Genomic DNA, 21,732 nt, shown 5'->3' on the forward strand with positions numbered 1-21,732 from the left:
ATATGTTGGCATTGTATTACAAAATAAATTTGGGGCCCTGTGTTAAAAACATTATTTATTGAGCAATTCTTACAAATACTTATATGTATCATTAACATTTCACTGGCAAGAATTCAATATTTTTATAAAGAACATAATATTATTCCCATTAAATTGTGCAGAATATATAACTCAAGGAAATAGGATTTATGTATACAGAAAATTGTTATTGTTCTAAAGCTAAACATGATTTATAGGAATATATTTATTTGCATACTATAAGAATACTATTTCCTTAGTTCACTACAACTGTTATTTAGATCTATAAATGAGGTAAGAGTGATGAAATATTTAAAGAAATATTCATACTTATGTTACGGGGACTTCAAAAATTTATACACAATGTGAATACCATATATATCGAAAATTCATAATTAATGTTGTATGAACAATATTTACAAGTAGAAAATTAACTGAAATACTCTGATATAAAAGGGGAAATAGTATATTTAGTCATATTTTAAAAATAATGTAGTCCTAATCTCAGAATTATAAATTTTCTTTAGAAAACTCAAATCTTAGTGTTAGAAATGTCTTAATAATTACTTAAAATTAATGGAAGACTATCACAAATTTAATTGTACATACATGAAATTACGAAATAAATGAATATGTGTTAACATTGCGATCTGGCATCATTATATCATATATGGATATGGTGTCAATTGAGCGTATTGAAGTTCAATGACAGAATTTACACTTAATAATAAAAATATAAGGATTTTTTTCGCCATTGATAAAAAAGAATCTATGATGATAATATGTATATTTTAACACTTTTTATGATTAATATAATATAATACTTTTAACAGCTCTTAACAAAAGAGCAGTATTTACTTAGTATATGTAATTAATAATAAAATTCTATTACTATGATATCAATAAATATGTTTTAAATATACAAAATCAAATAATCCACAATCCCCTTTACCATTTCCTAAATCCATTTTAATTTTAATTACAAACGATGCTATTCAAACTTGATATTTTTTGTATATTATATTACATATGATAACATGATTGGTTATGTTAATGAAGTACCAACTACCTCATGTTTTTGTTTTAATATTTATATATATTATAAATCACTTAATCACTATACCAGTCTATAATATCAGTCTTAATGCACTTAATTATTTATATAAAATTAGAAAACCCTTTGTGCAAATTATTGTATCCTCTTGTGCTTCTTTATCTATAAGTGCACCGGTCTTTGAGAAATTTATTATAAATATAAAATACCATCACCAAAATATTAATAATAAAAATTTCTGCACCCACCAAAAATTTTCCAATAACAAAAGATGTTAATTATACGTAAAAGTAGAAACTAATAATTTCTGAATTAGCACCGTTTGTATTGTGCCGTTTAGTCAGGAAAATTACAATCGTTCAACAAGATGTCACTATTTACCACATTGCGATTCCATTTGAAAAGGTTATCAATTATTTCATATTTTATACACTATGCAACTATATTTTCATTCTATGATCACAGTGCATTAATAGATAAATAAAATTTCAATTTTATGATACTATAACCAGTTTAAAAAATATCGAAGATAAACATATTTTCTTACTTATCGACGTGGAATTCGATATTTCGTATGTATCGACCGCAGTATCTCGAGATTGAAAATAATCTGTATGCATCCCATTGGTTTCGAACATCAATTTTACGCGGGAAATAGCCTCTTTCTATAGTTTTCCCGGATGCTGATGGTCACACGATATCTTCTTTCAAAGTTGGTAAGTCCGTTGTTAGTTCGGATTCTTTGTTTTCTTCTTTCGATTCAATTAACGAACTGTAATAAGTATCCATTTCGTTGATCTTACACGACATTCGCCTACTGTTAAAAAATTGTAATTTTTTGTTTCTTATTTGAGAGCCGAACCATTGGGTAGTCAACGTTGATTCCTTCGGATATACGAAGATTTTGCGAACACCGAGAGCTATAAGTATGGGGCCAATGAGCAACGAAAAATAAATCATTATACTTTGAAAAACCGGTAAGAAATTTAAGTAGAACCAGAAACGAATAAGCATCGATGTTGGCAATTTGGACATTCCCTGGAAAAAATATATTGAAAATTAGATATATCTTTATGGGAAATTTTACAAAATTTATATTTATAATGTATTTATTATATTATATTGACAATATCATGGATTATTTAAATTTATTTGGTAAATCTGAATGTCGAGATATCGATGCTATTGATATATTCAATATTGAAGGTATATGTTCGATACTTGCAATTCGATATTTTTCAGTACTTACGATTTCGAACCACAGTAATGGTAAGACGAAGTCTTCGAATTTTTCTACTCTGGCCATATGTCCGATATTTTGCAAAGCCATGTTGATTTGAAAACGGAAAGCAAATTCTACTGGAAGACCTGACTCTGGTTGAATATATACGAAAGATTCGTGAGCATTACGGTTTGGAGTTAACCCTTCGATAGATTCCAGAATGCTTGGATCGGCCTTGTAGAAGTGTGGATACGAGAGAGCAATTGGAAATCCTGCATCATTGTAAAGGTAAGTGATCAATATGAATATATAAATCAATTTCTTTTCTTTTTGTTCTTTTAACTCCATATTCTTAATGTTAATGGTTGTACGAAGATGTCATCGATTGTTTATTATTACACAGTGTATTTACTCACGTATCTACTAATTTTTAAATATTTACTAGTATGAATTAAATTAAATTAAAGTAATTAGAGTATATCTACGATTGATATAGAAATTTATCTCCCTAAATGGATCTTTTTTCTATCAAACTATAACTATCAATCTGTCTATTTTGACTATATTAATTGATACTGTTAGTATGCGTGATAGGAATAAAATTTAACGACACTCTCTGGTTTAATGTTAATACGATTCATACTGTGAAACATTTTTAATATTCGTCAATGTAAAATATATATTCTTTAATACTATTTCTATAATCATTTAAACCATTTTACCGTAATAACAGTCGGTGACATCAATTAAGCCAGGTTTTAAACAATATCCATGGCGGCAGAAACATTTGTTCTCCGGAATGTAAGCACCATTGTCCATTATATTCTCGACGAATGTATATTTGTATGTATGCAAACCCTTTATTGTTTTTTCTCCAATTCGTGTCTGTAAAATTATGTTTTAATCTTACTTGTTATACCCTTCGATGGTGAACATCTACTTAACCTCTAATATTTTATATACTATTTACTATATTTTTGATAATAAGTTTCTTTTCATAAGTCAATGGTAATTCGAAGTAGCACGAGGATCCTTCGAAGATATATTACAAAATATTATGAAATTATTTGAATACGTAATTCTCAAGTGCTTAACGTGTACAAGCACTGAGATACAACTTACCATGGTGGCACTGCGACAGAGGCTTTTTCTAAAGAATAATACGGTATCGTTCGGCTCGATGTAATTTGCATACTTTGCTCCATCGCTAGCCCCCTTCACATTTGCACATTTTCCTGTCCATTGCGGCAAATTTACATCACCATTATACTTCTCAATCAGACCTGTCCGTCGTATATCCTTCTCGCCGGTATAAACGTTTATGTAATCACCCTCAAAATCGTACATCTATAGTAAAAAGGAAACACTAAAATTTCTGCAAAATACAGATGCACAGTCGAGATTCGAAGTGATATCTAGCAAAAGGGTAGCGATTTTCCAGAAGCTTATAAAATTGTTAGTTAATATTTTTCAAGAGGACCTGATTAAAATTTAAAGTAATAATAGTTTGTGAATTAATTTATTAATATAATTGCGAATTAATAAATGTTCAAAAGAATTGAATAGAGAAAGTTGTTAAGAATTTGAAACTCACTCTGTCAATGAGACCTAGTTTATCAAATTTGATCCACGATGGCATCATCTTATTGCCAAGTGTAACAAGGGTGGATTTGTAGCCAAACATAAATTCTTTAGCAGTCATTCGTACAAGAGGGTACGAATTCGTGTTAACGATTAGTAGATTTAATGCTAATCTCGTTAGATAGGCAGAATTCCTCATTACGTTTGTGATACTCTGAAACGAGAAAAGAGAATTATCTCATAAAAATGTGAAAAATTATTTTGCACTTGAATCGTTTTATAAAGATTCGAAGAGTCGAATAAAATAGCTTCCTAATTATTACCTGTAGATATACATATAATTGGATTCTAATAAATAAATTTGACGCTCGTGTAAACATCTATGAATGTTCGCGATGAAACAGTCTAAGTTCGCTATTAATTAGCTATTTATTTCCTTTTCTTCCATTTGTAAGCTCATCAATTTTTGTGTCGCGATATAATTAATCTTCTTTATTATGAAATGTGATTTTTCATGGTCGACGTATTCTACAGTTAATTAACGATGACTTGTTGTCGGAAAATGTTAAAGAGAACATTATTCATTCCCGTATCTTCTGTTAGGCGACTTAATTATGCCGTTTCGTTTTGTCCTCGTACCGAACTAGGGTTTCCCTCATCTTCATTTTCTGTCTGAAAGTTCATTCACGCGGCTGCATTTAATTACATGTATTTACCGATCTATGTATACGACTAGAAGATTTCGCTTTGCGTCAACTATTTTTTTTACTACATACATACATTTGTGTGCATCGGTACATGTGCTACACATGAATATACATTGATCAATTTTTTCTTTATACTTCGATTGCTGTGAATAATTATTGAAATGTTCTGAAGAGGAAATTGCACTTTTGGTTTCACATTTAGCTTTCCCTCTTCGTTGTACGTAACAATCGTTCTTTTTGAAGTTTCTAAGAACATAATTTAAAACCGGGCACTATACAGGATGTTGTTATCCGTGTTCATTGATATAGACGTACTTGCAATAACGGAAATTGATGATTAAGTCACTGGAGAAGACTGGTCATGAAACACATTGTGTACGATGAGAATATTGTATTTCTTGAATTCTTTGGATCTTATTATAAATACCGTTCATTTGTTTTTCTTTGGTACAAATTTGCTAATAAAAAGTTTATAGAAGATACAAATAATGCAAAAAGATAATAACTGATGTTAGATTGATCGTAATGTTTGTTTAGTTTTCATGATCATGCAATAACATGCACAAGTTTTTAATTGAACGTTTTAGTCTCTTTTAATTATTACAAATCCACTAATGGCACATTCAATATTTTAGAATTACTTCACTTTTTATAAAGTCATTGTCAATATGCAAGTAATCGAACGAAGTATGTTATTATGTTGCGTAAAGCTAAGAAATCTATTGATGAAACGTTTAATTCTCTTAAACAATTTGCATAAATTTGCCTTAAAAAGGTACCCTAAATGTATGGTGAAACGTTCTCTTGATTCAAGTGTTCGATGCTTTCTTGCTTTAAATATGATGCATTCGTCAAGAATGTCTTCGTGCGTCGAATGGAAATTTACCGTGTAAGCGTCGGCGATCACGGTTTTTTTCAAATGCAATACACTTCTAGGGAAACAGAGATGTGTCACGCGGAATATTTCGTTCAACCGGTATTTTTCTGTGTTTCAAGGAAATTTTCTTTTATAAACAACATATATGAAGTTGAACATTAGTATTCATTGTAATGGAACATGATATAGCTGTAAAATTTTACGACGTCGTTGTTAGTTGAAACCTGAAATTTTTCCTACCGAGACAATAGACTTTTTTGCAGTTAAAATTGAGTATTTTATCCTACGGTATTATTCCACCTCTCTACCTTTAGTTTTCGTGTCTTTAATAGGACGTTCTTTTAAAGGAAATGAATGGATTAGAATATTCTCGATTCCTGGTGAACCACCTTGGACCACTTTACTTAACCAAAGTTTTATATATCAAATATGGAAAGTACTCTTTTGCGCCTTAATCTTGCTAGATCTGTATCTGTATGCTTTTATAGAAGTGGAGATATCAACGAATAACACCAAGTACACTGATTCAATTAATCGTGCATTATTGAACAACATGCAATTCTCATGATTAGCTTTCTTTTTGTATGCAAAATTCAAACACAATATTATATAATACTTCCGTCTTTTTTCTCACGATGACCTGTAACCTGCTTTAACGGTAGACCTTGAGCTTTCTGCTTCTAATGAATATCCTATTCAATTTCTGTGACGAAGACTCGATTGGGATGGAATATATCTCCATTCCAATTATTTACATTAACCTGTTCCATGCTTCTTTTCTTATCCTTAATATCGTAAGATATCGTTTAATAAAGAATTTGCTTTAAGAAAAAAATATTCTTCTTCATTAACGAAGAATTCTTTGAAGAGGAGGAAACGGAAGTTTAGCCGCGATACTCGCGAAGGAATCGTGCTTGATGAATCATTGACCCTATTTGCAGTTATTCTATGGCTGGATACGATTGGATTATCAATATATTATTTCTTGCTCTTGAAATTTTACTGATTGTGAGTATTATTAAATATCTCCTTATCAAATATTGTTCTATGTTGACAAATAATAATTTTTCTGCACAATTACGTTGCAATAAAGCTATTATTTCATAATAAAGAAAACGAGTATAATCAAATGATCTTATTTGAAAGATTTTTTTCTAACTTTGATATTTGCTGAGAACTTTGCTGATACAATTAAAAATATAACACGATAATACTACAAGTTCAATTGAATTATTAATGATGGATGACTTACTTGTTTCTTAACATTTTAAACTATGATTATGTGATTATTAGATTAAAGGAAGGTACATAAAGGCTCATAAGGCTTATACATTTATACTGTGTTAGCGATGAATTTATATGTTAAAGCACAAGTGCTGAATAAATATGCTAAAACACAATGTAATTAAGTAAACTCTCAAGCTTGAAATTTGATTCAGTTGAAATGTACAGAATGATTAGTTGTAGTCGATTCATTTGAGTTTGGTAAAGGTCATAATATGATTTAGTACGTATGTCGGTTATATACGATTATTTAGATTTATAAAAACACCTTATAGAAATTCTTTATAGGAATAATTCGTGAATAGAAGCTAAACAGATTTAATTGAGTGAAGTATCCGATGTCTGTGTATATGCATATTATGGAATATTAATGATTTTAGAAATATTCGTGAATATATATTTCTATTTGTAGTCTTTAAATTAATACGTTTTTGAAAATATGAAAATTCAAATATCTGCGAATTTGATTTTTAAATTTGAAAATGCGTAAATTAAAAAATTTCTGATGAAATTGACATTTAGCTTTTATATTCATCGAATCGCAAACATCGATTAATAAAACCACCGAAATTGTTCACTCATTTTCGAGAATTTTTTCGCTATGATTTAACGCGCATACACGTGTACATACTAGTGTACATAAATCAACATTCAATAAGACTGTCTTGGTAATTGCGCGAAACATTCTCATCCGTTAGTTTCTCCTTCCCATAAAAGTATATAATTAAACAGTTTCGCTTACCAATAAGGCGATGTTCGGTAATATCATTATATCTTCTTCTGTTCCATTGCTCATGTGTGGTATATATTGCAACGGGTGATGTAGATACGCCAGCAGCGTACCATTGTCATTGAACTGAATGTCTTTGTGCTCCAACGATTCCCTAAAAATCAATTATTTTACGACATTAAAGAAAGATATTGAGGCTTTCAAATTGAAATTAAATGTCTATGTACGACTGAAAATTTTCATTTTTACATGTAATACCTTTAAAAAATAGTCTGTTGAAAATTTTATCTAATTAAAGAAGAACGTTACAGTTTTTTAACCTTCCAATTGCAATTTTAATTTGTTTTCAACAATACTGGTCATGATTAAATTATAGAATTGAATAACTTATAATTAAATTAACTGTATATACTTAATGTGCTCGATATAATGTTTCTCTAAATCACTTAAGTTCTATTTAGGTATAATAACTTAATACACTTACCGGTAAACGTAGGGTCCAACTTCCTGAAATCGTAGCTTGCTTTCCTTGCCAGATAAATATTCCTCGTGGTTTGTCACGTTAAAGAGATAAACTTTCAGGTAGAGTTCGATATTCGGTCTTCGCCATATTTCGAATATTTCGCCACCGGGGCTGAACATCACCTTCGCGCGGAAAACTATCTCGTATGGATCGAGCGCCATAAGAACACAGCCGATGGTAATGCCAAAGAATCCCAAAATCATCGGTATAAGAATATCTGCACGGTTTTGAAAAATTAACGGAGTGAGAATTTTAGAATTAAAATTTTCGATTCGTGATAATTAATATTCGATTCCATCGGATGATAAGATCGTTGATTGGATCGTCATTTATCGACATGGGATATACAGTAGGTGTGAAAATTTCTTGGTCATTATATCGTTTTTGTAATGAATTTTTAAAAATACAGATCTATCGAAAAACTACCGTATCATGACTAAAATATATTATTATATTCGTCGTTAATGTATAATTTAAACTAAAATAACAAAAAATATTATGGAAAATTTTTGACAGACTCTTTTGTGACTTTTTTTAATTTAGATAATTATAGTTGCAAATGCCTGTCGAATGTAGAAAGCGAACTTTCGGTTTGTGCATAAATACATCATGTGCGGCTGAAACAAGACTTTTTTCCCCTGTTTGGTAATCAATTGCGTCAACGTGACTCTTCTGGATAAAGTACGATCATCTAACTTTTTTTTCTAGATCGTATTACGTAATTTCACAACAACCCGCTTTTCCTATTTTGTGTGACATTGTGAAAAACACTGTTTGGATCAGGCTTCGAGTCCCAGTATAATATTTCGATTAGTGCACTTACAACAAAAATGATTCGCGTTAAACTTTTTTATTTTTAAGGTAATAATTTAGTAGCTAGAAATCGTATGTTGGAATCAACATTATAAAAAGTGATCTATGTCTTGATTTATCGTCGAATGAAAATTATGCTTGTGAGAATTATGTAACTATTTTTTAAATTATGTTTTTTATTCATGTCATTATCATTTCACTTATTAATTTTAAATTGTGTATTATATAATGAATATTGTTCGAATGTATTATTTATCTAGAATTTAAAAATATCGAGTATTCTCTTGCCCGCTCGGGGAAAAACAAACGTAGACAAATGTCATGCTATAAATCCTTCCATTTTTTAAAGAATCGTATCTTTCAAGAGTTTCGAATTATACAGTCCAGGATCAGAACTTCCGACTTGTTTCAAAATATTACGTGACGCGAACGGACGACAATTTGTCGAATTTGCATGAGATATATGTACTTGGAATACACGAGAATTTCGGTTCATTCTAAAATTTGTCGTTTGTGCACATGGAATTGTTCGATGAATTTTAAGAGAATATTCATCAGGCCTCGAAGAAAATATTCGAGGCTTTGTGTTCTTTTTAAAGACATTTACCTTCGTATTATATTTTTTTTTCATAAACTGATGTTTATTTCGATTGTGGATATTTTTAATATCAATTGGAAAATATGTATGTACATTACGCAAATGTTCACCTATTCAGTCTTACGAAGTGGTTAAAGTGCATCTGCTGATGCAATTCAGGTTGTAACATGTACTTGATTTCGATGTTTAAGGTCTCTAACGATACTTCTGGTTAGTTTTGGGTCCATGTTTTAAACATTTGATTGTAAATAGCAATTTGAAAAATTTAATAAACGAATAATTAAAAGCTACTTTGTATATTTTCTTTTGCCTCTCGATAATGATAATTTCCGATGAAAAATAATTTTCGTTGTGCCTAAGCGAAATCATCTAAATTAAGATATTAATTCTTTAATATTAATATAAAGTATATATAATATTAATATAATACTAATATAAAATTCTGAAATACTAATGCATTGATATTGAAAGAGGCACTTTAAAAAGTTCATTCTCTCACGGAAGGGAGCAGAGATCAAAACATCGATGTACGATAATCAACGATTTATTCAGATTTACTTATTCGTCAAGTATTTACGTGTTAGCGTGATGTTGTTGTTGGAATCCTTGGCTGAATAAATTTATTTAAACGATATATTGTGATATATCAGGAATTTGCATACATGTTATTTATCGAGCGAAAGAAAAAAAGATTACGTAAGGCTTGATTGTTTTCAAGATTAGGAACAAAGGACTTTATGGCCCTGGATTTTGCATAAATCTCTATTTTTGCTTGATCACGTTTGCTCGGCTTTGATTTCTTTCTTATCTTCAAATCAAACGACGATGGAAAAGTAGCTCTAGTAGAAAACGACGAAAACAATCAGACAGCGATTTAGGCGTGCAAATGACATGCTAATTTAAAGCTTAGTGACCACGTGTAATATATCGCGTGTATGTAAAATCCTATGGATAAAGATCGTCTAGATCTTTGATTACGTTTAATTTCTGCGCATTTTCTGTTTCCTGTTTTTTCTCTGATCTTGATCACGAGACAGGCTTAGTTGAACCACCTGATATACGTAATTGTACTTACTATTACTGTCTTTGCGTTACACACTCATGGCATTCATCAAAAAACGATGAACGTGTAACCGATTGCTTTGGTAACCGTTAAGTAATCTTCTCGTAGATCACGAGGAATACTAATGTGTCACGGAAATACAACCGCAAATATCGAACCCCGTGCGTTCCTTCGAAGGACGTGCCTATCTGTCGATCGACATAGGTCGTTCTCAATCATATTCAATTTTTTGAATATCATTTAGGTGTAAGACTTTTCAAATATCTGTAAAGTATTATGAAATTAAATCCTGTTCTTCAATCGTTCGGCAGCGTATTTAAGACTTTAGCTAACCGTGGTAATTAGACAGGTTAGACTTAGAAATTGATCGTTATAAATAATCGATTGGTATAAATAACTTCAACTCGTAAGATAATCGCTCAATTAATACATCGTACGATATTATCTCCGGCAACACGCCGTGCAATTGTCGCGTAGTACGTGATAAGAGAGAAAATGTAAAAATAAAAGATCATACGTCATTTCCTCGGGAGATGAAAATTTAATGAGATGTTTCGAGTATCAACGCTTCGCGGCGATTGTAAGCTAGAAAAAGACAGTTAACGATAAGTACTTAATTATAAGCGTGTGCACAAGAACCTTTTTTTCCACATCATAAAAAATAAGAATGATTTCCTAAAATGATTTTACGTAGAGGAACGATTATTTTATGTCATCAAGTTCGTTTATTATTGAAAATTATTTCTGACATTTCAAAGTAACGAACACCGTTAAGTTCGATATATGAATGCTAAAATTCTGGTGAGTGATCGAAGATTAGCAAATACTCTATAGGCCTATAGGTTTCGTAGAAAGAATCGTTTTGCTCTCGACTATTGCAAGATCGCTGGCAGTGCGGCACGATGTGGTAATAATTTTCCGGCGGTAATCGGGACGCGACTGCAAATACGCCATCTAATAGAAAGTGCATATTTGCCCCGTGTCTCGTTATATTTTATATTCAGGGAATCGCGGCTCTTTTGTGGATGTTCACTTTGACGAAACATTTAGCTTCCATACACGGAACAGGAAATTACAAAATACATATCTATTCGTGGGCAACGACGCCGTCTGTTCGGCCTTATAGCAATCTTCCAACAGAATGTTACAAATCATCACGTAAATTGTAGATTATTAATCACAAGTCTCCACCTACTATTATATCTTACATGTTATTTTTATAAAAAACGTAGTTATTCTTTAACAAGGTATACATTAAGCAATATGATAAAAATGAATAAGCACATATATGTAATCATGCTTCGATCTCCATGAAATTAACGTATACTCGCATGTTTTTAGTAATTGCTAAAATTGCAAATTTAATAGCAGTCATTTTCACTGATTTGGTATTAAAACTGATATAAAAATGAAATACTGTACTATCATATTAGTGGAATCAACGAAGATTCTATTATCTATCGGTTAGAGCAAAAAGCTATATTAATATTTAATCTGATCTCATTTTCGAATTAGTTCTCTGTACGTTGATTAATACGTAATTATGACACTTATTGTCAATGCGAAATGCGAGCTCGCGTTCATTAACTAGATACATAGCATTATCGGTTAACCGACGCCTGCACGTGTGACTGCACACAATTTATTGCCAGATTAGCTGGTTGATGACTTCCATACGATGATTTGCTTGCAGCGAACAATGCACTTTGAGACAAAAGCAACCTAAAGCATCGTTCGTTTAACAGTTTATGGATCTTTTTATACCGGTCGCGACTCGCGAAGTTGTGTAATGTAAATAAATCCAACGAAGGTATGGCACGTGCGTATTTTTCTTTTTTTGTAGAACCTTGTTCGCAATGTGACGCGGTCTTTTAGGAGTACTATCCGCGGAATGTCAATTTAATCCCAACAGCCACTTGACTAATAATGAAATGTTTTAGTTGTGTGCCGAGTTTATCTTTCTTAGGTTCCAACTATTGCAGGTACTTTTATTGCCATCTTTCTCCTCCATTTTATTTATGCAATCGCCACTTGAATGAAAGATCAAGATCGCGATTCTCAATGCATCGTACGTCTTTATAGCTTTTGTCTTCTTTTATTTTTTATTTTTTTTTTTATAGTTACGCACTCACTTAAGAGACTTCTAAATATATTCGTAACTTCATAATTTTCATTCATATGTAATTTTCATTCAGATTGCAGCATTCATTAGTGTACGTATTCAATATTTTGATCTTTCATAGTGCGTATTTTTATATTCTTTATTCTTCTCTATTTTTATGTAAGAATTCCCATAAAATGTGCAGCAAGTACTACTCGGTAATCTTGTCTAGGAGCTAAGCTAAAATGCTAGATAAAATGGCTAGATAAAAACAACTTTGCAGAGGAATGCTGAGGATATTGTTTTCACTGTATCAGAGGAGATCGTAAAATTCTAGAAAGTGGTAATTCATCTGCATGCGTAACGACGTTGTTTCGTAGTTTTGAAATATTCGCGTAATGACAGGATTACGAGAATTCATTTACCGTGATCTTTCCCCTTTCTATTATTTCACAAGCATCCGATCAATTGAAAAGTCCAACAGATCCCCTATTTCATGCTTTCCACCATTCATCATTCCTATTCTTTTCTCGTGTCTTCAGCAGGTGTATCGTGTGACCTTAGGTGGGAGATTTAGCAAGACACGTTTCGTTCGCTTAATTTAGGATCTGACTCTTTTCAGCGAGTAAAAATCGTCAGTTCTCATGCGTTGAATTAACATTCCGATGGGTGCATCAAATGCCAGCAACGAACGACCAAATTACGAAGTCTCACGTTGGTATTTTTAAGTGGAACCATGTTGCGCAAACGCCATGTAAATGAATTGAACGTACTTCGCAATGCGATAAATTTATGAGATAGAGGTAATACAATATGTTTTCCTAACGTAATTATCAGGTGGTAAATAACAGCTATTCTAACTTCATCTATCTACTTATTTATTTATTATATTTATGTTTTTATGTATTGATTTATTTATTTGATTTTATCGGCGTTCAATGTTTTGCTATTATGATGTATGCAAGATTCCTTGAAAATTAATTCAATATTAAGGCGAACACTTTCGCGAGGTTGAGAAATCCGGGCACTCCTCCGTAGTAATGTGCTAAACAGAGCCGGAGGGGTGAGTGGGTTGATGGTGGGTTTAAAAAAAGGTGATAAATAACAGACAGGAAAGAATATAGAAAGTGCGAGAGACAACGTATTTGTCATTGGAAATAGTGAATTTAGGAAAACAATTTGATGTTTAACTTCGTGTTATTTCGACTTATCAACAACTTATTACCGTTATATCACTAATATAATAGATATCTTTCTGATAGATACGCGTGGAAATTTGATTTTTAAATTTAAGCATTTATAAATTTGATTGTTTCTCGTTTTGATATTTTTTGAATTTCAAATGAATGTTTTTACTATACATCCCGACTTATGTGGATTACTCTATAATGCGATAGGAATTCCTAACATAATTAATGCACTTATGCGTATTCAAAAGTATCAGAATAAGATAGCCTGTCAGAGATGGTAAGTTTTTGTAAAAGGTCGTAAAAAAGAAACGCATTTCTTTACAACGATATGATTGTTTTTGCTGGTTGGTTCAACAAACCCATTTGTAAATATGATATAGATATCAAAAAAGAAAAAGAAAATGATTGATAAAGACGATCGGAATGAGTTCTTTCTGTAAAATAACTCGTCAAGAAGCAAAACCCGATCTAAGGAGAGAATACTGTTCGACGTTAATGGTTTTTCATTCTCCGATTTTGCTTTCATCTTTTCGCCTACTTGTATAATTTCCTGCATACCAAGCAAATTGGTCACTCTTTTTATTATCTACCTTGCTAAACCGCATCAGGAAAATGGTGGATGGCAATGTTGTGTTGCACCGGTTACAGGAACAGGTTTATCGAAGTTAAGGCGATACGAAAGAATAACCTTGCGTTCGACAGGAGACTGCCTACTACATTAAAATACCAAATTAGAGAAGCAACCACCATAATAACCGTTATTTTCGAACGTGTTGATAATCTTACAAATCAAATGTTAATTCAATCAATTCTGTCGTCATAAAATAGTACCTGTTTCGGCTTCGATCGGTTTTATTTTTATCCATCAATCCTTTTTTTATTTTTTATAATGTAAATATAGATACTGATGGATTTAATAATAGATTATATCATTAAAAAATTCCTCAAGCATCGTTTATCATGCTATTGGATAGATACGTGCGACGAGCCTGGAAGTTTCTGATACCTTGTTTTTGTCCTTTTTCGTCTCGATGAACCGGTTTTGGTGGAAGTATCCGGTTGTTCTTTTATAAACGATTTCAATACCATTGCCAAGTTATAAGAACTCGAAATCGAGGCGTTTGAAATATGTATAAATTAATTTTTATTTTGATGGAAAACAAGCTTTGATGGAAAACAAGCAAGCTACCGGCAGCTTCTTTACAAATCTTTAATCTTTCGTGCTTGTCAAGAACAGTTAAATTTATTCTGTGTAAACCTCTTTAGTATCTTGTATCGTTCCCGTTACCTTTTATTTTTTAGAGAAAGAAAAAATTCTCTAGAAGTTTGGTAGAAAAACAATTTTAGAATGATATTTTATGTCACTCGAATACGATACATAAGATATGCACCCATTTTTCTAATTATACATATCGCTAATCACGCAAGGGATTATTTATAGTTCAACTTGAGTGATTGAAAATGTTTTGATATTTCAGCTATCAAGTTTGAATAAGTATTCAACGAGTAATCTTAACCACAATGAAGTCATACACAGGAAAAATGCACCATTCAGTAACGTTACAGATAATTTTATCAAAGGTCTAAGGGCAAACTGATAAGATATGAATGCACATCAATGCTAACGAAGTTATGATGCGTTTCTTGAGGAACGCGGTCTCATTTGTAAGTTTCTGGTAATACGTATTACATGGGAATGTGATAAATATTCGATAACTCGATTACTTCAGTGCATTATGATATTTCATACTTTTACCATCCGCGAGCAAAATGTTAATACCGTGACGAGAGTGATCAATATTTTTGTACATATTGGTTACGTTACTACTTATGCTGTTTGATTTCGAAGAAATGAGTCACGTTAAATATTGCTGCAAAAATATATGTTAATAGATTCTTGTAGTGTGTCGAGCCGTATATCGAAGATCCAGCTATTACGAGTGACGGGTAAATGTTTTGAATTCGAAATGAAGATCCGTTGGATGTTCTTGTTTTTTTTTTTTTTATCAGATATGTATTTTATCGTCGTTCAGTGCACTCTGAATGTTTCCATCGACTTTAATGTGAACAAATTACCCATTCAAATCTTCGAGAATTCGTAATTTAAAAAAACTTTATTTCGAAGAAGTCCGAATATCGCCATTTGGGATGACTAATTGATTGTTATTGCCCACTTATTCTTTACTGGCCTTTTTACTAGCCATTTTTCTTGTCATTCTTTTTCTTCTGAATTATTAGGTATATTAAGTTACTTTATAATAGTATTCGATTTATTAATTTTTTACAGGTCAATTTGCAACTGACAATAAGCCACATAAAGTCGTTAGAAAATTTCATTAATGATTCATTGAAGTAATTTATCAGAAGGTTTATTCTCTCGAGGAAAAGCTAGATTATCTTGCTACTTGGAATATGCATTCAGTTAAGATTCTGATTAGAAGATTACCTTAATTTGTATTGTTAAAACACCAGTTTATACGGCATTGAACGAAGAAGGAAGCTTTTCATATTCGAGGATTCTATCGCGTTCTTGCGATTCTCCGACGCGTGTGTCCAGGAAGGATAATCATTATTAGCATAAAGTACGCGTGCCGTTTTTTTATTGCTTCATTGAAATCTTCATATGGAGACGGACATTCTCCTTTCTTTTTCCTTTGTTCTCAGTGAGTAGGAATTGCGATTGCTTTGTCGCACGTACCGGCTATCATAAACGAATAAAGAGAGAATGAGAACCGCTCATTTTCCAAATTAAAACTTGTAACCTATACTAGCTGTAACTCGTTATGGAAATTTTGTTGTTTTTAATCAATGTTTTTTATCCTACCTATCAAGATATTTGAAAACTTTTCATAAAACTGGTTTAATACCTTCACTATTTCTACACTATTCGCTATTTTCACTCTTTTAAATAAGAAACATTAATTTATCAAGCAATAATAGTAATTTTATGACAATCGACAGCAATAATTTGCATTCATTTCTAATAAACGAATGATACAAAGTTACGTAGCTGTACAATATTAATAGAGCATAGAAAAATGACGAATATATGAAAATAGATCGTAATTTTTAGCGTATTTTTACAACGCGTCAAACATATAATCTATTTACAAAATTATCAATTTACTAATGACCATAAAATGTTTTGTTGACATTTGACACAGAAATGGTATGAAAGGCGATAGCGATATCAAAAGTAAATTCGTTGATAAACTACCCGAGTGATATATCTCACTTCGTAGACAAATTTTTATAATTTTTTATTTGTATTTCATAATCTTAACGTCATTTAATGTCATGTTAAAAAATGTCGAAACGGGGTTGTTGAACTTCGTAATATCCTAAATTCAATTTTATCGTTCCTCTAGATAAATATAATCTACGAATAGATACCGGAAATCTTTGGAGTTAGAAGCTACATAAGAAAGTAACGACCAGAATAATTGCAATGTAATTTACGAATGAGTGGCGGAAATTTTTAAAAGTTATACAAAGCATACAATTGACAAAAAACAATACGAAGCATAAAAGCACTGTTTTTTATGATCACTTAATTCTTCTGTCAATTAATTAGCTCCACGATATTAACATAATTGTTTCTTCCATAAACAGCTTTCCTTTTTGTTAGCAACGATTATTTAGATCTATCTAAAGTAAAGGATTGGAATTGACGTGACTTTATGTAATAATTAAAACGTTGAATAAAAATGAACAAAGAATAATTGAAGCATAAATAGCCGGGTGCAAATTCTATCTCACGAATCTCACGTGTAACTATATCACATATGGTAATTCGATCACTTTAGGCGATAATTGAAACGTTGGCATGAAGATGTTGCACGATTATAGATTTATATTATATTATTATATATTATATTTATTTTATAAAAAAGAGTCGCGTCATACCATTCCATTTCATTGCATTACTTGATGTTGCGTTCACTTGTCGAATAAAACCATGATAATGCATAATTTACCGTAAGTGCGTGAATTCTCTGGTATTTGCTATAAATACGTATCATTTACACTGTGATAGTATTTTTAGTCAGATACACTCGATAATTTCAGGAAATTCTATAAATTGGCGTTTTATGGTAGATTTGTATACGCAAATGCCTGATTTGTTGTAGCTTCGATTCGTCATTGTCATTATCAGCGATATAAACGTATTTATCGTATGAAATTTAATCTCTTGAATGGAGAGTAATAAAAATTTTATCTTAATACTTAATTTTATCTTATCTTATAAATTTTTTACGAAAAGATTCAGCGTGAATTAATTTTCGAACCAACAATTCAGACTATAGTATATGAACATTTATAAATTCGTACCGTCGAATGGAAACTTAACAAAGAGGCAATTACGAATTCACCGTGCAGCTTTTGAATTTACAATTTCCGCATTTAAAAGCAATTACTTACTTCTCCATCGACTTGGCCTTTTATGCGTATGCACCGAGAGAGCCGTATTAATGAAATGATTCATGACAATCGAAGACTTTCTTCTTAAATCGCTTGCCCTCCGACTCATCGCCATCTCCTCGGATTCGCTGGAGTCACTCTGATTTTGATTCGCGTTGACGTTCGAGTAGCGTCGACCGGTGATTTTGGTCCATATCATCGTAATTTCCTTCATGGCGTAACAGTAGGCACAATCTCTTTTGTGTTAACGAAGAAAGTCCATAACAAAACGCACCCGCACGAGAGATTTCGTATTATATATAATTCACTCGGCGTATTACGAAAATTGCACGATAATAATTTCAGTTCTTTAACAGAGAATTCACGAAAAAAAAATTCGAACAAATAAGATGTAGAAGCGAATCAACATCCACGTAACAAGAAATAAAAGTATCTCCTTAAAGTTCAAGTTCAATACACTATGTAACGGTTCCTGGAGTCACACTGTGTGATAACTTTAACGATACGGTGTCCAATAGTCGATTGCGGACAGTTCTCGAGTCGATTAAGAATTCTTCTTCGTGATATTCGTCGATTTGAATTCGTGAAAACGTTACCAGCGAATGGCTCGATTTGGACGATCGTTGATTGATCACTGAACGATTCTAACTCGTCGCGCTACATAAATGGTCAGAAAAATCGTGCACTCGATCGTTCTCGGTCGACAATCAACTGTTCTCTCGGTCTCGGTGCGAACCGTATGCGCTTCTCTACAAAAGTGACGAAACCATGGAACAGCAGAGTTCAAAAAATGTATTAAAGTCACTCTCGACCCCCACTTGCCTTTCAACTTGCTACTCGCGGTTCGTAGCACGTGGAGTACTGGCCACTCAGCAAGTCGTATAGGTGCCCCACCACCAGGTAGGAAAGATCAGTTGTTGCTTGAGAAAGATGAGGTGAAGGATAATGCAGCGCGACACTTGCAACGTGCCACTCGGTTGCACCGATCAAAGGTCAATGGAATATTGTTGCGATCGATCGTATATGCCAGTCAGGGGATGTCCGGCCGTTTCTTTATCGTTCAGGGCAGGTTCGTAACGCAGGGAAAGCTATTCGACACGCGATTTGTTCGAGATTCTATAGTTCGAAAAGTAGGCAGTTTGTATGCTGGGGTCGTTTTCCAGTGTCTCGCTTCTGAAAAGATTACAAATTGATTTTCTTGTGTTGGTTAGGCTTCTGTTAGTGTATATGCCAGATTTAGTATGAACGGTAAAAACAATCGAGGAAATTGGAGCTAGAAAATTACTGTTTCAATTATTTGTGGAACAATGGCGTCATTAGGGGAATGTTTGTTTAGCAATTGATACCGTACGTGTAACTTAGCGAAGAACGATACAATTTACAGATACGAGATCAGGAAAAATAGTAGGATTTGTTTTACTTAAAGTGCATAAAGATTTTTCTTTTAAAATTTGACTTTATGCCGGTTTTAGTGCAATTGTTTCAAGTTAAAAATTTTCTCCGTCCTTGTTCCATTTCTTCTCCGAGTTACTCGTATATGTTACAAAAACGATAAAGCAAAACGAGGCATTCGCTCATTCATGGCAGTACATAATGTCCTGAGAATGAAAGAAAAAGTTTGCCAGAATGTTGCGTGTCGTTCCGAATTAACCCAAACGTAGATAATCTTCGTTTCGAAGGAAATTTATTTGATGCCTTGGTTGATTTTTTACTAGCGGGAATATTATCATGAATTCCACTGGCTTCTTTTCGATTACGGATTCATGAAGATGAGATTCGAAAGAATCTTTCCGCGCGTCAGATTCCTAAACGATAACAACCATTTCGTATAGGAAATTTTTCTCAATTGAATGATTAATATGTTTACAGGGTGTATAATGATGCATCGCGTCACGGTAAAAGTTTTTATTGATCAGATTTCTGCAGATTCACGCTATCAGATGTAAATATCTATATGTATACGTCAATAATCAACTGTGGATATATCTTTTTTATAATCTAGTTTAAAGTACTACCATATGTTGTAATGGAGACATTCATCAACGTCAAGGAATAAAGGAATTTCTATTTACATAAATAAGTCATAACACTGTCCTGTGGTTGAATTGTTTATTCAGTTACTTTCAATGAATTATTAAATGTTGATAATAAACGACAAGGATCTTTTACTGTAAAAAAATTCAGACGAAATAAAAATTCAGGTAAACTAGATTTATATTAAACTTTCTACGAGATTGTGTTTGGCTGTTTTCGAAAGGAATAGTTTGTCGTATCTATGTTGTTGTATGTTGTATGTACTTATAAATGTATATGCATTTCAGTTGATCAAGTTGATTAATCATATTCATATAAGTTTATGACCCGTGATCGAATGAATAAATGATTACAATTATAGGTACGCATCGTTTGTGACTATGATCTCATGAGAACTATAAAACTTTCAGTCCAAGTTGGTTACTCGTTTAACCTTTTATGGACTAATTTGCAAAGATTCAGGTTCAAAAAAATTTCGCCACAGCGTACACGAACGTCAGAATATTTAAATTCTTTCACGAATGAAATAAGGCACTCTTATAACTGGTTATAACAGCGTGTAATGCTGTGTATCCTTGTACGTGCCAGGCAAAGTTTCGTGAATTCTGTCATTGTTCTATCTACCTTGTTATAATAATTTATATAATTATTAATCTATCATAACTATAATTTATTTTATATTACTACGTTAATCAACATGAAAGCCACAAGTTTTTATTCATATATTATTACATTTAAATATCACAGTGGAGGAAGTGAAATATGATTAATGATACGTAGCACTTGAAGATCTTTTGCGTCCTTTACACATGATCAGCAATAATTACATTTCAAGGTTACAGTAAGAATTAAATATCATTTCGTTGCTGATATTTAATTACGTATAGTGTGTATATATATATAAAAGATAGGATTAAAACAAATGGTGGTAGGATATGTATTTCATCATGGATAAATTTTCAAATAGACGATCGAACAAGTTTATATATGCCTCATGTCAAGGACCTGTAGTACATCATGCACGTCAAGGTTAATCATTCCATGAATGTTCGTACATAAGAAAGAATTTTAATCTTGGTAGAAATGTATAGATTACGAAACCGATTCTACTTATGATTCAAGAGTGAGTGTAATTCTTTTACGTTGATGTTCTTCGGAAGTAATTCATTCATTTGCTTATCTTAATGGATATAAACACTTTATAATGGTAAATGATAAAGGTTAAAATTAGACAAAATAAAAGAGTTAGTTACAAATTAAAGGAGAATAACAAAAAGAAGAAATGATCGAGAATCGTTAATGGTTATAAGCTAAGAATAAATCGATGATGGGCTATGCGTGAACTCGGTGGAGATATTTTTGTGATCGTCATGTTTCCACCTCTTCAATACGGGTTGGGGTCAGAGTTTCTATCTATGCTCTAGATAGTGAAATCGCGCAGACTAAACTGACACGCCAATGCTTGAGGAAAATAGCTTAATTTTAAATCTTCGATACCCTGGTAATATATATATT

The 21,732-nt window shown here is 32.0% G+C and overlaps 1 protein-coding gene across 1 annotated transcript; it reads right to left on the reverse strand.

Annotated features, from left to right (window-relative positions):
- Positions 1–34: 34 nt before the first annotated feature.
- Positions 35–18,982, reverse strand: LOC132913119 (scavenger receptor class B member 1-like). The gene is made up of 8 exons (XM_060971142.1): positions 18,184–18,982; positions 7,958–8,213; positions 7,486–7,627; positions 3,889–4,089; positions 3,417–3,641; positions 3,017–3,179; positions 2,322–2,566; positions 35–2,110 (listed from the first exon to the last, which is right to left on the reverse strand). Exons 1-8 carry the CDS (start codon positions 18,395–18,397, stop codon positions 1,763–1,765), a joined length of 1,794 nt encoding a protein of 597 aa, XP_060827125.1. The 5' UTR covers positions 18,398–18,982; the 3' UTR covers positions 35–1,762.
- Between the last annotated feature and the right edge of the window lie 2,750 nt (positions 18,983–21,732).

This window comes from Bombus pascuorum, chromosome 1 (genome assembly GCF_905332965.1).
Source record: "Bombus pascuorum chromosome 1, iyBomPasc1.1, whole genome shotgun sequence".
Taxonomy (NCBI): domain Eukaryota; kingdom Metazoa; phylum Arthropoda; class Insecta; order Hymenoptera; family Apidae; genus Bombus; species Bombus pascuorum.

What these genes read in the sequence shown, in the direction of transcription:
- LOC132913119 (XM_060971142.1), bottom strand. Translation starts at nt 18,397, where the DNA reads ATGAAGGAAATTACGATGATATGGACCAAAATCACCGGTCGACGCTAC. An exon ending in AAGGCCAAGTCGATGGAGAA is followed by an intron (nt 8,214 to 18,183) that starts GTAAGTAATTGC and finishes AAAACCGTGCAG; the next exon opens with ATATTCTTATACCGATGATT. An exon ending in TCTGTCGCAGTGCCACCATG is followed by an intron (nt 3,180 to 3,416) that starts GTAAGTTGTATC and finishes ATAATTTTACAG; the next exon opens with ACACGAATTGGAGAAAAAAC.